The 16,740-nt window shown below is 46.4% G+C and overlaps 1 protein-coding gene and 1 pseudogene across 1 annotated transcript in view; one reads left to right on the top strand and one right to left on the bottom strand.

The window, feature by feature from the left end:
* LOC103220719 (aryl hydrocarbon receptor-like) overlaps positions 1-9,212 on the top strand; it is a 52,982-nt gene extending 43,770 nt beyond the window's left edge. Inside the window, exons 9-11 of the mRNA XM_073004990.1 lie at positions 6,408-7,225; positions 7,823-7,893; positions 9,132-9,212. Coding sequence (XP_072861091.1) covers positions 6,408-7,225; positions 7,823-7,893; positions 9,132-9,212 — 970 coding nt within the window. The remainder of the gene's footprint in view (positions 1-6,407; positions 7,226-7,822; positions 7,894-9,131) is intronic.
* A 541-nt stretch (positions 9,213-9,753) lies between these two features.
* Positions 9,754-16,740, bottom strand: part of LOC140708663 (uncharacterized) — a 12,756-nt pseudogene continuing 5,769 nt past the window's right edge.

The following is a 16,740-nucleotide window of genomic DNA, read 5'->3' as shown; positions in this document are numbered from 1 at the left end:
AGGAGAGAATTCAACAGCTGGGTGTTTATGCTTGTTTCTTTTTAAATTAGCCTCTGGTACTTCTTAACAAACATATAGTTAGATAAGTGTGCATGGTGTGAGTTTAACAAGCATTCAGTTAGATAAATGTGCACAAGGCAAGGGAGTGTAAGGTGGGAAAGAGAAGGGAGTGGAGTTTTAAAGTGCATTTCACGGCCATATTTTAAAACTAAGGAAAAGGCTTCTGTAATTTGCTTCAAGGTTACACCTTGAAACTGGGGGGAACAAAAGAAGAAAAAGGAGAAAGAAGAAAAATATTTTTAATGTATTTTGAAGCTCTATTACTCAGTTACACTAATATGCCAAATTCTTAGGCCTGTACCAAAATGGCTACAAGTATTGAGGCCCTGAATACTAACTGCAAAGAATTCAAGACTCCATTTGCCCAGAATTCAAACTTTTAATCTGGAATCTTCCATCAACCATATTCAGCAGAAGTTGCTGTCTTCCATTGCGTGCTGCAGAAATGAAATGTGAATGAAAATAAAAACCTGGGATCCCAATTCACTCTGCCAAAGGAAAAATTAAGCTGAAAGCTGAGTCATGCAAGAAGCTGCATTTCCTTTTGCTCCTGAGTAGATAGTTACAGATAAAAAGTTAAATATCTCCACAAGTAGCTACTCTAAGTTCACCTTATCTTACTGAGCGGGAGATGAATATATATTGACTATTCCCCTACTTGCTCCCTTTGTCTTGCAACATGTGGATTCAGTAATATGACCATATACCCTCCCTCTTTCCCCTCCAGCCTGCTTTTCCCCTTTAAATACTGACACCCTCAAAATCATCTTTGGAGAAGAGACTTGTCTCCTAGGTGCATGTCCTTAACCTTGGCACAATAAACTTCTAAATTGATTGAGACCTGTCTCATATACTCTTTGGTTTACACTAAAAATGTGCCGCCTCAGAAATGGCATTCCTTCAACCTACCCTCCTCACTTCTGCTGTAATTCTGTGCCATGTGGTCTTTTAAGAGGAAAGGAATCAAAGCTGTCACTCTGTAGATGCGTCTCAGGGCAGGGCAGGCTAATAACAGCTCCCATGACACTTTCTGGGTGATGCAGAGTGTCTGTCATTAACTTCCAGAAGACCAAGATTCAATGTTGAAGTCTTGTCAATCTACAACATACTTTGTAAACTATAGTGTGCATACTAACAGAAAACGTTTCATTGTTGTTATTTATTTTTACATTGCCACGATATGAGACCACACAATGTTATCTTCCAACTAGTGAACCAGCATGGCCCAGCCCCCATATGGATCTGTGGCATGTCTTTATAAAATGGATTGTCAAAATGGGAAATGTAGGGGATGATGAATGTCTTAGTCCATTTTCTGTTTCTTTTAACAGAATTCCTGAAACTCAGTAATTTATAAAGAGAAGGAGTTTATTTCTTACAGTTTATGGAGGCTGAGAAGTCCAAGGTCCGGGGCCGCATCTGATGACAGCCTTCTTGCTGGTAGGGACTCTGTAGAGTTCCAGTGTGGCCACCAAGCCCCCCCACTATGATAACCTATCAGTTCACTAATCCATTAGTGGATTAATCCATTCGTAAGGACAGAGCTCTCATGATCCAAACCCCTCCTAAAGGCCCTACCTTTCAGTACTGCCACACGGGATTGTTTCAACATGAGCTTTGGAGGGAAACTATTCAAACTGTATAAACAAATGAGCCGAGAGAAGCTATCTGGACCGTTCCCATTAGTGCCACGTTATGAGCAGTGCTCAGAGATCCAGTAATGTGAAAATATGCCATAGTAACAAACTTTCCTGCCTTTGGAGCCTGAAGCCTTGCTGGGAAATATTTAGATCATGGGAAAATCACAGAACTGTGTCAAATAACTTGGATTCTGAGCTTGATTCCACCCTGGTCTCAGAAAACCACCTTATAAATGTGCCTCACTTTCCTGCCATGCAAAACTGAGAGGGCTTTAGTGTGCATTTTCTGTGGCTCTTATCAGCTCTACTATTCTTTGGATTTACTAAGCAAGAAGTTCATAAATCAATAGTTTTGTCAAATAGTGTTTATTTCATCAAGTGCAAAAATAATACATGCTCATTGTAGAAAATTTAGAAAATGGAAACACTGCAACAGTGAAATAGCTATTATGCTACTATTCAGAGAAAAAAATGTTGTCAGTATATTAATACATTTACTTCAAGTAAGTTTTGACACATTTAAATTTTATATTTGAAATTATACAGTATGTTTCATATCCTACTTTTTCCACATGAGAATAAATTGAAAGCAATTTTCATATCAAAATTATCCATAAATACCTTTATTGTTGTTTCATATGCTCCCATACAGATACATGATGGCCTTTCATTAAATATTGAAATGTAGGGTTTGATGTTTAAAATTACTATGAAGATATTGTGATAAATGGAAATTTTATGTGTAAATAGCTGGCTGCTATTACAGCTTCCTTAGAATCTCAGGAGTGGAACTTTTAGGTCAAAGGATTTAAGCATTTCAAAATTCTTTGATACTATTGTCAAATTGTTCTCCAGAGAGCCTACACCAAATTATTCTCTGGTCAGGCCTAATGCAATACAGGTTTAGCACAGAATCATCCTAGCATCAGATAGACAGAGTGATGAAGAGGCAGGTTGTCAAGAAGCAGATCTAGGTGGAGGTATGAAGATTGAATTGTTAAATTAAAGAAGTATCTTAAACCCATGAGGACAGGACAAAGTTGTAAGTAAGGTTGGGACAACAGTTTAGCCATTTACAGGGAGTTGGGGGAGGAAAGTTAAATCCCTACCTCATACCTTTTACCACAAAAATGTATCCAGATATGGTACTCTTTTTGTTAAACTCTTCTGGAACAGTTCCACTACTGGTAATGTTGAAGTTGCTCTTTTTGCATCAACCCTCTCATAAGGAATAGCCATAACAACTATAGCTGAAACGGCTGGCCAAAATATTGTTTTAAAACGAGGCACTGGAGAGTCAATGCTTGAAAGAAAGGAATGGCTCTTGTTGAGTTTCCTGCTTTTTACTGCTTTTTGTCTGAGAAGAACTCTACTTGGTGCTGGGCAGTTAAAAACTGAAATGTTGGCTCATCATCTTAATGTCTCAAGAACCAGAGAACATAGATTATGGTAACTGCAGCAGCTGCAAATGAAGGAGCAAAGCTAGAAATGAATGATCCAGAAAAGAAGAGCCTTTATATTTTATGAATTAACTCAATCTAAATTTCTGCTGACCCCTGAATCATGCAAGCATTGAGATAGACTTACAGCAACCAACTTAAGATCAAAAGAACTGAACAGAGATTTCCACTGTTGCCCACCACAAGGGAAACATAGTTTGCATTTGCATTTTAAGTCATCCAGTTAAACAAAACAAAACAAAAAAATCAATACTCTTTGGAAGGATAGAATAGAATCCAGAATCTACAGTGTGTCATCATGATATCCAGGATATAATCCAAAATTACTTGCATATGAGGAAACAGGAAAGAAAATCTCAAAAGAAAATGCAACCAATAGAGACAAATCCTAAGATGACCCAAGTATTGGATAAGAATTTTATTTTATTTTATTTTTTTTTTTTGAGAGAGAGTCTCACTTTGTCACCCAGGCTGGAGTGGAGTGGCTCGATCTCGGCTCACTGCAACCTCCACCTCCTGGGTTCACGCCATTCTCCTGCCTCAGCCTCCCAAGTAGCTGGGACTACAGGCACCCACCACCACGCCCGGCTAATTTTTTGTATTTTTAGTACAGACAGGGTTTCACTGTGTTAGCCAGGATGGTCTTGATCTCCTGACCTCGTGATCCGCTTGCCTCGGCCTCCCAAAGTGCTGGAATTACAGGCGTGAGCCACTGCACCCAGCTGGGGAAGAATTTGATAGCAACTATTATAATTATGCTCATGGACATAAAGGAAAATGTACTTATGATGAATGAAAAGATAAGAAATCTCAGCAGAAAAAAAAAGAAACAGAATATTTGGAACAATATCTACAAATAAATAATTCACTGGGTGTATATAACAGATTGAAGATGGCAGGAGAGTTTGTGAACTTGAAGATAGAGCAATAGAATTATCCAATCTGAAGAACAAAGATTTTAAGAGATTGAAAAAAGAAATAAACAGCTTCAGGGATCTGTGGGACAATAATAAAAGGTCTAATATATGGGCAAATAGAGTCCCAGAAGAGCAGAGATCAAACGGAGCTGAGAAAAGAAAGATTTGAAGAAATAATGGGTGGAAACTTTCCCAATTTAGTGAACGTTGTAACTTTATGGATCAGAACAATCATCAAATTCCAAACAAGATAAATACAAAGAAAACTATACAAAGGCATATCTAGTCAGACCGTCAAATACCAAAAATAAAGAGAAAAGCTTTGAAAGCAATCAGAGAGAAAAGTACATTATACATAGGGAACACTGATTACAATTATTATAGAATTCTCATCAGAAACAATGGAGATCAGAAGACATTAGAACAATATATTTAAAGTGCCTAAAAATGGTCAACTCTGAATTTTGTAATGAATGACAGTATCATTTGAATTTTAAAAGCTAATAATTTTTGCCAAAAATAGACAAGAAATGCTAACAGAAATTTGTCAAGATGAAGGGAAAGAATACCTGGTGAAACATTGAAACTTGAGACAGGAATGGAGAGTTTGGGAAATGGTAAACAGGTGGATAAATATAAAAGATTATTTTCCCCTTTATTTAAAGTACAAATGAGTGCTTAAAGCAAAAAAAAAAAAAAAAATAGCATATTGTAGGATTTATAACATGTGGATGTGGTAAATCTGCCAACTCTAACATAAAGAACAGGCGTTGGGGTGTGTGTACTATACAGTTGCAAGGTGCATATGTTTTATGTAAAGTGTCACAGTATTAATTCTAAGTAGACAACGAAAAGTCAATAGTGAAAAGTGATTCCTAGAACAGCCATAAAAATATAATGCAAAAGGTGTAGCCAAAAAGTAGGTAAGTTGAGATGAGTTTCTTTAAAAAAAAAAAAAAAAAAAAAAATCCTCTCTCTAGGCAGGACTTTTTCTGCAGAACAGAGGAATAAAAAGCAGAGGTGACAAACAGAAAGCAAACAGTAAAATAGAAGCCCCAAATTCAACCATATCAATAATTACATCTACAGGTTAATAGACAAAAGACTTCTGCTATTATTTGGACGTGGTTTGTCCCTGCCAAAATTCATGTTGAAATTTGATTCCCAATGTGGTGGTGCTGACAGATGAGGCCTAGTAGGAGGTGTTTGAGCCATGGTGGAGCTCTCATGAATAGATTCATTCTGTCTCTCTAGAATGAGTTCTCATTCTTGCAGGACTGAATTCATTACTACAGAGCAGGTTGTTCTTCCTTGTGCTTGGTCTTTGTGCACATGCACACTTGCCTTTTCTGCTTTTCACCATGAATTGAAGCAGCACAAGACCCTCACTAGTAGGCTGCCCGATTTTGGACTTTCCAGCCTCCAGAATTGTGAGCCAAATAAACTTTTCTTACCCAGTCTCAGGTATTTTATTATATCAACACGAAACAGACTAAGACAACTCCAATTAAAGGACACAGATTGTCAGAATGGATTAAAAATCAGGACCTAACTGTATGCCTTCTAAACAAGACACATTTTTAAATAACGACATTAAAAGATTGAAAGTAATTAGATGTAAAGAAGCATAAGATGTAAGTAGTGAGCACAAGAACACCAGAGTAGCTATATCAACATGAGACAAAGCAAATTTAAAGACAAAGGGTATAACAAAAGGGGTGAAGTGGGCTTCAACTTCCTGAAAGTTTCATCCAGTGATAGAGTGTCATGTGTCCATATCATTCTGGTCAGCTTCTGCCAGACATTACATTTTAATTCAGCCAGTTTTCCTTTATGGAACTTCAAACAAAATGTGCAACTCCAAGCAGTGACAGATCACTGAAGGAAGGTTCCAACCTTGCTAGTCATGTTACAGTCACAGTGTTAGTGACTCTCAGGCTAGCCTGATAATAGCCATTCCCATGAGTCTGTTGGAAGGGAGGGAGCGATTAAGGGAGAAATCATTTTTCCCAGTGATAAATGGTTCATATATCATTTTTGTGTAAAGATTTATTTTCAAAGTAAACTTGAAGTTTAGGGAATTCCTACCTGGAATTTTGGAATACTCATCCCACACATAAGCAGTTTTCTCTGAGACTATTTCATAATACAAGATAGAGAATAGTTATGAAGAATACTGTACTCCAAAAAATGCAAGAGAGAAGCAAGTGAACTTGCCATTGTGGCTTTTCTTTCTTCTTTAGCTGGAAAAGACAGAAAAGATGGTGTCCTGCCCCTTTCTCATTCATATAGCAGCTCCTGGATGTGGGCTTGTGTTTCCTTAACCACAGGAACTTGGAGGGGGAGGAGCACCTGCGCAAACGGGCCCTGCAACTGCCGTTCACCTTCACTACGGGGGAGGCCGTCCTGTATGAGAGCAGCCTCCCAAGTGCGCTGACTGCCCTCCCAGCCAGGAAGAGGACCAGGGCTAGGAAGGGTCTTCCAGCTGGCCAGGACTCTTCGTGCCCCGGATCTCTCCTTGGAGCCATGATGCAGCAAGATGAATCCGCGTACTTGTCCTGCATTGCTCCCACCCTCCAGGGCTCACCCTTAGAGAGGCAGGGGTCTGATAACAGATGTGAGGACAAGGAAGAGAAAGAGAAGGAGGAAGGCAGCTCCCTCCTGGCCCTCATCGAGACCCTGCTGGAGAAGGACAAGGAAGAACAGCCTGACCTTTGCTCCACCCTCCAGCACCTGGCTGTCACCAATCTCAACCAGCGTCTGTGGGAAGAGAAGCTTCAAGGAGCTGACGCAGGCCCCGCAGGACCTCAGAACTGCCACCTGCCACCACCCAGCCAAGGAAGAAAACTCCACAGGGAGAAGGAGACCCAGTTTTATGACACTGGGAACGTGGGCTTGCCCCCACCAGCCAGCATGACTTCTCCACAGACCCTGAATCCACCATCTTCTCAGGGCTCAGCCCAGCTAGGCACAGAAGTAACTCCACCTCAAAACGTGGGCTTGGTGCCCAGCTACCCTCAAGCACATCCCCAGGATTGTCTCATCACTGGCCCTTCTATCCCTGGCCCCACACTCCAGAACCCCCTCCAGGGCCCCCCACAGTGGTGGCCTCGGCACAGCCAGGCAGTGCCTTCGAACTTTGAGATGTGTCAGAAGCCAACATTTGACCTCAGCCCACTGCCTCAGGCCTCCAGCTCAAGCCGGCCTGCTCAGGGTTTTCAGCCAAGCCATACACCTTTTCTCTCTTTAGGAGAAAATGTTCCTGGACACCTGGCTCCACCAGGCCCTGGTGTTCTGAATTTTTGCAAGGAATCTATGCCCTGGACCTCCACACACACTGGTCAGGGCCAGGGGTCCTTGATCCCCTCAGACCCCACTTTATGTGTCAACCCACGTGGTACCCACCGTTTGCACAGCATTTGGGATTCCCCCATCCAGGGCCACCCAGTTGCAGTCCCCATGGAGGTGGTGGCAGAGCAGAAAGCAGGGCAGGCCCAGCCTGACCCCTTCAGCTGCCCATGGATGGTTGACCCCTGCCTTCCATGGACACGGCCACCCAGTCCCAGCTTGTACAGAGGTCAACTCCCGTCTGTGCAGAGGGCACCTGGGACACCAGAGGAAAAATCTGGAGAGGGAGAGCATCCACCCCACTCTCTGGGGCCAAACCAGCTTTCCAGGAGTCCAGCCTGTCCTTCCCAAGTACTTCTGCCTGGATCCTCAGCCATGCGGGGCTCTTACACTGCAGACCCCAACCCAGCCACCAAGCAGCAGCAGTGGGTGCAGGGGGTGCTGCAGAGCCAGGAGCACTGTGGGCAGGTGAGAGAAGGGGCACCACGTGTCCATCACCAGGCTGGCCACCTGAGAGACGCCATTCCCCAGGCTCCTCAGCAGAACCCCTTCCCCTCTCCTGACTGTGCCAACGGCTCCCCACATTCAGGTGGCAGCCACTACAGCAGCCCAGCAGAGCTTATGAGACAAGTCAAAGACAGACCACAGGTGCCACCTAGCCTGGCCCAGCCTGTCTGCCCCCCTGACCTGGCCTGGCCTCCCACGTCCATGCAGGGCAGCTATGACATTAGGCTCCGGGTGGGTGTTGGTACACAGGGTCTTAGAAAACCGGGACCAGCAGGGAAGGGCACCCCACCACACTGGTCAAGTACAGAGCTGCTGGCAAACGTGGACATGTCAGGGCCTTAGCCCAGAGAGACAGTACAAGGAGGGGCAATGGAGCTGGCCCAGCCTCGGCTTGGGACGCTGTGGGGTCCAGAGTGGGAACACAGAGAGATTTTGCAAAGGTAGCAGATTACTGCCATGTGGGTCACGTGAAGCCAGTGGTGGCAACCACAGCCCCCTGGAGGGCCCCATTTGGTGTCTCCTGGGCCATTGCTGAGCAGCCTGGATGCTCCCCATAATGTAGCCTAGCTTTGGACCCCCAGAACTTGAATTAGTCATAGAGATTTGAATGTGGTCCTCTTGCAACTCCCTGCATGCACCACTTCCAACACCCCATGCAGAGACGGGCACTTCTCCTTTGCCTGGTGCTGCTGGGAACTGAGGCCCTCTGTAGGCATGAAGTCTTCAGGTAACTAACCTTCCCCGAGAAATGCAGCTTTGGATGGAAATCACATGAGAGTGCTGCTCCTTCCCTCAGGTCCTGTCGTGGTTTCTGGGTGATGCCCTCAGGACTGAGCAGGGATGTAAAGCTGATTCCCTGAACCCTAAATGGCCCCAAATAGCCACATCTTGAGTCCTCCCCCAACTTTGCTGGGTTTTCTGTCCCTTCTCATTGGACACTGTAACCCCTCACTTCTGCTTTCGGGGATCTCAGGCTGCCCATCTCTAGGGTCCCTCTCACTTCTCTTCCCAGTGTTTTGTTTTCATCTGTTGTAGGTTAGAAAATCTGAAGACCAGATTTGATAAACTTTCCTGAAACCAAAATAAACAGATTCCTAATCAAAGCCTGAATAAGCAAGTATCAATTTTAGACTCCTCGAACTAACCCTCTTCTCTTTTCAGCAAATCTGTTCTTACTCAGTTTCCTGTTTTCCTAACAGCGGTGTTCCCAAAACGAAGGCCGCAAGATGGCACTGGGGGTTCCAGGCCCAACAGCAAAGACATTTTTCTCCCAGGTCTGACGTAAGATGATGTCGTGCTTTGCACGTCTACACAAGAGATCTGGGGCCGTAACTACTGACATCTTCCCTGAGATTAAAGTTTCTTAAACTCTCAGATTGCTGGGTGAATATTTAACTTATTTCTATGGGTATAATTACACATATTTGAAAGCTTAATCTCCGGATTCCAAAGATATACTTTTCGACTTCATTTAATTCAATGCATTTTATACTAAAGGAAATGCATACAGAATTCTCTTTGCTTAAAAAGTTATTTATGAACCCACAAAAATGTTCAAAGGAAAGGGACACGAGGTGCATGCACCAGCAGACGTGCCCAGACGTTCACCTGGAAGGGGCCCCACAACCGTGGTGTCTGGTGACCACGTTTCCAAGCTGAGGGCTGAGGTTCAGCATCGAATGAGTGGGGACCACACGGCCTCCTTTCTGCCAGGTAGAGGCCACTGGGTGCCCAGTTCTCAGATCACCGTAGGGCACTGACCTGACAGCCGCAGACAGAGAAGGCAAGAGTGAGCCTTTGGCCTGCACACCTGAAAGGGGCTCATGATTCACTATCTGGACACAGGACAAGGGGCTGGTCTGCGGAGTCTGGGTGGTCTGTGGAGTCTGTGTGCAGGAAGGTGGTGTCTGAAGGGGGTGCAAGGATAGGGTTGATTGGAATATTTAGGCCACAGGAAGACGGTGTCCAGTCTGAAGGGGGTGCGGGGATGGGGTTGACTGGAACATTTAGGCCACAGGACACCTCGAAATGCAGGGTGTGTGGGGCCTTAGTCCCACTGCAGAGCAAAAGAAGAGAGCCTGGCGAGGCTCAGATAGCCACTGCTTCTCCTTCCATAAAGGGTTCAGAACCGCAAAGGCACTTCCATTTACTCCTGTGACTTAGAACCACAGAATTCATTGTTTAGGAACTAAAATGAGCCCCGAATATCACCAGTAAAACCTCCTTAGTTAGCATGGATCCACAGGCATGACCTGATGGCCAGGGACCATTTGTCCTGCTCACGACTGTCACCCAAAAACCAGACACACAGTAGGTGCTTCATGAATATTTGTTCTGTATGTGAACAAATGAATGAGGGAATGAATGGATGAGTGGAAAAAGAAACCATAGAACTAAAGACCAGGAGGTCAAGGGACTTACCCAGTGCAGAGCCCAGGTGGGGACCCCTCTCGTCCACTGCTCGTTAGAGACTGTTGAGCTGCACACAGCAGGGGAAAGAAGAGGGAAGCCATTTTTGCCCATTTTTCAACAGAATTGTGGATTCCTGGGTGTTGATGATGTTGTTTTATGACAGGAAGTCTGTTACCTTGGACTCTTAAGCCAAAAAACACTGAGACATCAAACAAACAAAGCCCTGCAACTTGACACAGAGGGGTGCAAATAAACACCGAAACAATGACCAGTACTCAGTCATGCTTTAACCTTCTCCCTCAAATGAAAAAAATGTCCCGTTGTGAGGTAAGGTTAGATTTCTAATCTCACGTAGAACCTGAATGTGAGCAGCATTGTGCCCTAACAGGCAGAGGTCTAACTGGAGTGCTGTTTATGCTTTCCTCTGCCCTGCTCTTGTAATACCTAACCTTGTTTTTTACTAACTTTGTTTGTAGACTCTCCCTTTCTCCCTTAATCACCTAGCCTTGTTTCCACATGAATAAGCTCTCCCTTAGCTGAGAAAGCGGGAAGGAGGAACTCCATTTGGCTCTGTCATTTGCAAGGCTTCAAGGACTCCTTACCCACCCCCTTCCTCAAGGAGTTAACTTGTGTAAGCTGACTCTCAACATTTCAGAATCCAATTAACTGATAAGGTACTGAAGCAAGCAAGGTAGGAAGTTCCCTGATTTTACTCAAGAGATAACAATAAAACCTTGAGTTTGTGTCCGGCAGAGCCCACATATATAACATCTTATGAAAGATTTAGAGCCCCTGCACCTGGAAACTTTGTTTCTCTGTAACCATTTGTCTTTTTAACTTTTTTTGCATGTTTTTACTTCTGTAGAATTGTTGCAACTAAGCTCCGCCTCCCCTTCCTAAGCCCAAGTATAAAAGAAAATCAAGCCCCTTCCTCCAGGCGGAGAGAATTTCAAGCGTTAGCCGTCTCTCTGTCGCCAACTAATAAAGGACTTTTAAATTTGTCTCAAGGTGTGGCGTTTCTCTAACTCGCTCGGGTACAGCACTCTCTGTCCAAAAAAATCAGTTTAATCACAGAACAGTGCGTGTGCCTGAACACTGTGAAGTCAGTCTTAATGTGAAAAGCTGTCCTATGGTGTTTTTTATGTGGTCACAAGCTTTATGAAATTGCTCAAAAACTTTCATGTGCAGTGAGGATTCATGACATGTATGTGACAATTAATACGTACATGTCATTTCTCTGTGCTGTTCGGTTACTGCCATGAACCATAATAAAACACTGAGAGTCAACACACAGCTCTTGCGAATATGTCCGCTGTTTCATATTGCTGAGTAACAAACCACACCCAGAACTTGGTGGATTAAAGCATCGGTCATCCATTTGTTCATCATGCTGCAATATGGGCTTGGCTCAGCGGGTGGTTCTGCTGGGCTCATCAAAGTCATTCATGTGACTGTGGTCACTTAGCACCTCAGCTGGGGCTAGAGGGTCCAAGATGGCCTTACTCACATGTCTAGCAGTTAGCCTGGTGTCAGCGGGGGACCCTTGGTTATCTTGCTTGTGGCTTCTGCAGACAGAGATCCAGGATTTCTTGTCTGCAGCATGCTCCAAGAAGGCAAGCCCAGTGTACACGTCCTTATCAGGCCTCTGTTTGGGCAGACGTGCTGACCCCCATTGGCCAAGCCAAGTCTCAGGGCTAAGCACTGACTCAAAGTGGAGAGCAGTGCACAGGGTCATAAATACTGGGAGGTGAGCTTCATGAGGACCCACTAGCAGCTTTCCTTCGCAGCCGCACAGCAGTCTCCAGGTTACCAGGTGAGTGGTGCCTATCACACACATTTGAACGTGAGCTATAGTATTGTAACCAAGAGAGTTATAGAGAAATGCCACACTTTGAGACTGATTCAGGAGTCCTTTATTAGCCGGCGACCGAGAGACGGCTAGCGCTCAAAATTCTCTTGGCCCCGAAGAAGGGGCTAGATTTTCCTTTATACTTCGGTTTAGAGGGGGCAAGGGGAGCCTAGCTGTAGCAATCTTACAGAAGTAAAACAGGCAAAAAGAAAAAAAAAGTTAAAAAGACAAACGGCTACAGGAAAACAAACAGTTCCAGGTGCAGGGGCTTTAAATCCATCACAGGGTGATAGGTGCGAGGGCTTTGGGTGCTACCTCCCAGACACAAACGCGGGGACTTAGGGTACTATCACCCAGGCGAATTCCTGGGAACTGCGGACATAGCTTGCCATGTACCTTATTGGTTAATTGCACTCTGATGTGCTGGGAGTCAGCTTGTACGTCCTTGAGGAAGTGGGTGGGTGAGGAGCCCTTGATGTCTTGCAAATGCAGGAGCCAAATGGAGTCCGTCCGGCTGTCTCAGCTCAGGGAGAGTCGATTCATAGGAAAACAAGGTTGGGTATTACATTAGGAACCAGGCTACAAGGGTCCACTTAACTCATGGTGTGGCAGGGTTAACCCTTGAGGACAGGGGCTCCTGGAGTAGGAGACGGGTGGGGAGAGAAGCTTCTGTCTCATCTCCAGACACAGGGTGGTCCTCAGGAGAAACTTCACCTGGGCTTAGCTGAGCTGTGGGGCCCTCCCCTGTACACCTCCTGTCTCCTCTGCCTCTCCCTTTCTTCAGAGCACAGGTCCCTCCTGCTGCCACAGCCATGACCACAGCCTTGCCCAGGCCCCTCACTATGTCTGGCTGAGAAATCAGGAGAGAAGACAGTAGGTGAGCACCTAACTGAATGAAATCCACAAAGGCACAAAAGGCTGCTGTGCCTTCAGCCCTCCCTGAAGCCTTATGTTTTTAAGAGGGTATTTGTTGACTCACCAACCTCTCATGAACCCCCAAAATCTGAGACAAGTCTCAGTCAATTTAGAAAGCTTATTTTGCCAAGGTTGAGGACACACACTCCTGACACAGCCTCAGGAGGTACTGACGACATGTGCCCACCGTGGTCAGAGCACAGTTTGGTTTTATACATTTCAGGGAGACATGAAACATCAATCAATATATGCAAGATGAACATTGGTTCAGCCTGGAGAGGCAGGATAACTCGAAGTAGGGAGGGGATTCCAGGTAGGTAGATAAGAGACAAATGGTTGCATTCTTTTGAGTTTCTGATTAGCCTCTCCAAAGGAGGCAATCAGATATGCATTGATCTCAGTGAGCAGAGGGGTGACTGAATAGAATGGGAAGGAGGTTTGCCCTAAGCAGTTCTTGGCTTGACTTTTTCCTTTAGCTTCATGATTTTGGGGCCCCTTTCACACTCTCCTTAGAGCACTTCCTAAAACACAGGGGCGGGGAAGTCTGTCTTGTGAGGCGGAAGACGTTGACTCTAACCCAGCTTCCTACATGGCCCTGCCTTTTCCAGAATTACTCAAAGGCTCTCATTTATCTGCCTGTGCTCTGTGGCATAAAGATCATAACGAGACAGAGGGACATCTGCATGTTTACCACCTGGAGGTCAGCAAGCCCACCAACCTGGGGTCTGTGGGCAGCTGGCCTTCCACGGACACTTCATGGGAAAGCAGAGGGACACAGCCATTCCAGGTTAGAAAGCCGGGCTCAGAACGTGTCAGTCACATATCACAACCATGGGTGGAGGGATGATAGATGGATGGACGGATGGATGGATGTGGATGATGGATGAATGATGGATAGATGGAGGGATAGATGTGGATGATGGATGGATGGATGGTGGATGTATGGATGGATGGATGGGTGGATGGATGGATAGATGGATAACAGATGGATGATGGATGCATGGATGAATGGATGGATATAGCTATCTCCTATTGGTCCATATCTTTGGAGAGCCCTGATGGGCCCACACTTCTACCAGGCTCTGGTCCATCCAGGTGGGACTCAGGGTGGGAGAAGTCATAGGCCCCACCACCCCACACATACTTTGCCCACCCACACACGTCCAGCACTGGAGTAGGGCCGCCAAGGGCCACGTGGCCACAGCAGGGCTCATGAGCAGACAGAGGGCTCCCCAGACTCTGATCCCACCCTGCCCAGTCTGCACACACAGTGAGAGGAGCACCGCACACATGGCCCACCCAAACCAAGCCACAGGCTGCCCAGACCCTCTCTTCCCTCCTTACCACATGAGGTAGTGCCCCCTCCAGGGCCCAGGGCCTTTCTCATCAGTGGCTTCCTGAGAACTGTGTGTGGCCATGAAGATGGCCCCCTGGCCACAGGAGTTTACCTGGAGTGGGGGGCGGTCCCTCTTGCATGGACACAGCCCCAGCCCAAGGGTGGGGGTGACCCGTGTGTATCCTTCCAGGTATGGACAAAGCCCACTCACATGTCGTTTCATTCCCACAACAATCATTTGAAACAGACAGTAAATATGTGGGTCCTGTGGAGTCCTTATTAAGGAAAACAAGTCAGGCGTGGAGGAGCAGGAGAAAGCAAAAAGCGAAGGCAGATAAGCTGTAAGTCTGCCTTTCTTCATAGTCCAGGACACATGGCCCTCCTGCACAAATAACCCACAGTCTTCCTGTGCCCAGTTATCACCAGACCCTTGGCTGATAGAAACAGCGAGTTAGCTCGCTGCAACCTTGGCGTTATCACTGCTGTATGTAGCCGTCTCCAGCACAAGCACCATCCTTTAAAAGCCCCAGCAAGCCTTCATCTCCTTGCTGTCAGCTCCTCTCTTGCTGACTTGACAATCACTTTCTTAAAACATATTTTTCTACTTTCTCTAATAAATCTTCCTTTCTTTACCTACAACTGTCTTGGTAAATTCTTTTTCTGCCCACACTACCAGCCCCAGATAGTCACTACCCACGACAGGTCTCATTGGTGAAACTGAGGCACAGCAGAGCTGGAGCCAGCACGCTCACTCCTGGTGCAGAAGCTTCCCAAAGAAAGCTCCTCACAGCTTGGCTGTGCCCAGGACAGGAACAGGCCCACCAAGCAGCTGCCCCTGGGTGGCCTTGAGAGACCAAGAGACCATGGGCCCCAGTCCACTACTTCTGGGGGCATCACTGGCCCTCCCCTGTCCACCATGCCCTAAACTCAGTCCTGGCCACAGTCCCTGAAGAGCTCTGGGAGAGGTGACCACATCCCAACCAGATGGCTTAGCTCAGGGGCAGCCAGGCCCTGGGTTTACCAGGACTCTGAGCCAGGCTCCAGACTGAGTAAAGGGGATGCCTGGCCTGCTGTGTCCTGCACCCCCTCCGCCTCTCAGCTCAGGTGTAGATCTCAAGCTGTAAGTGCCATCAGAAAGGTGCCGCATGTCACCACACATCCAGGGCTGCAGAGAGCGTAGGGGCTGTGGGTGTTCTCGGCACTGCAGTGAATCCCACCTAGAGAAGGTACGTCATCTCCAGTTTACACATGGGGAAACTGAGGCATGGTGCAGCAAAGCCACTCATTCAAGGCAGAGTCAAGACTTGAGCCAGGAAGTCTGGAGCACTCAGGGAACTTGGGATACCAGTCCTGAGACCACCAGATTCGTAGGCCTAGAGCTCAGGAGAAAGCCTGAGGTCCTTGGGGTTGTTGAGGCTGTATGGAGAGTCTTCAAGCGCTGGCTGTCAAGAAACCGGGAGATCCCCTACAGGGAAGGAAGAAGGAGAGGGTCTGGGGGAGGCAGCCTGGACCAAGTGTGTGGTGCACTGGAGGGACCCAGTGGACTGTGGGGGTGCAGCCCTGCACGGGGGCCTCCCAAAGACAACAGAGGTGTGTGAAATGGGGCAGTCCACTTCCTAGAGACTGGCTAAGTGGAGGGGAGGAGTCTCTGGGGGCAGGACCATCAGGGATTTCTTTTTCTCTCTGACATCACTGTATTTCCCAAGTAGACTATAGAAGTCATGCCTTGAATCTGTAACGGAAAGCTGTTTTTTTTCTTTTTTGAGACAGAGTCTCACTCTATCGCCCAGGCTGGAGTGCAGTGGCACGATCTCGGCTCACTGCAAGCTCCGCCTCCCGGGTTCACGCCATTCTCCTGCCTCAGCCTCCCAGGTAGCTGGGACCACAGGCACCCACCACCACGTCCAGCTAATTTTGTGTGTGTGTGTGTGTGTGTGTGTGTGCTTTTAGTAGAGACGGGGTTTCACCATGTTAGCCAGGATGGTCTCGATCTCCCGACCTTGTGATCCACCCGCCTCGGCCTCCCAAAGTGCTGGGATTACAAGCGTGAGCCACCGTGCCTGGCCATGGAAAACTTTTTATTTAACAATCACAACAGGGAAAAATACTAAAGGAGTGCTCCACCAATTTTTGAATGTTCTTTTCTGGCACGGGTTCCCCACCTTCAGGCTCACTCTTCCATCTGGTACCGGCTCCCGCAGTCATGCACTTCTGTGCTTTTGGCAAAAGAGGTTTCACATGATGAGAAAGCTTGGAGAATTGCTGAACACCCCCGTTGCTCCCCCTTAAGCTCCGT

The sequence above is a fragment of the Chlorocebus sabaeus genome, chromosome 2 (assembly GCF_047675955.1).
Source record: "Chlorocebus sabaeus isolate Y175 chromosome 2, mChlSab1.0.hap1, whole genome shotgun sequence".
Lineage (NCBI taxonomy): Eukaryota > Metazoa > Chordata > Mammalia > Primates > Cercopithecidae > Chlorocebus > Chlorocebus sabaeus.
The sequence above is the reverse complement of the archived record's forward strand: the minus strand, read 5'-3'. Positions and strand labels throughout refer to the sequence as shown.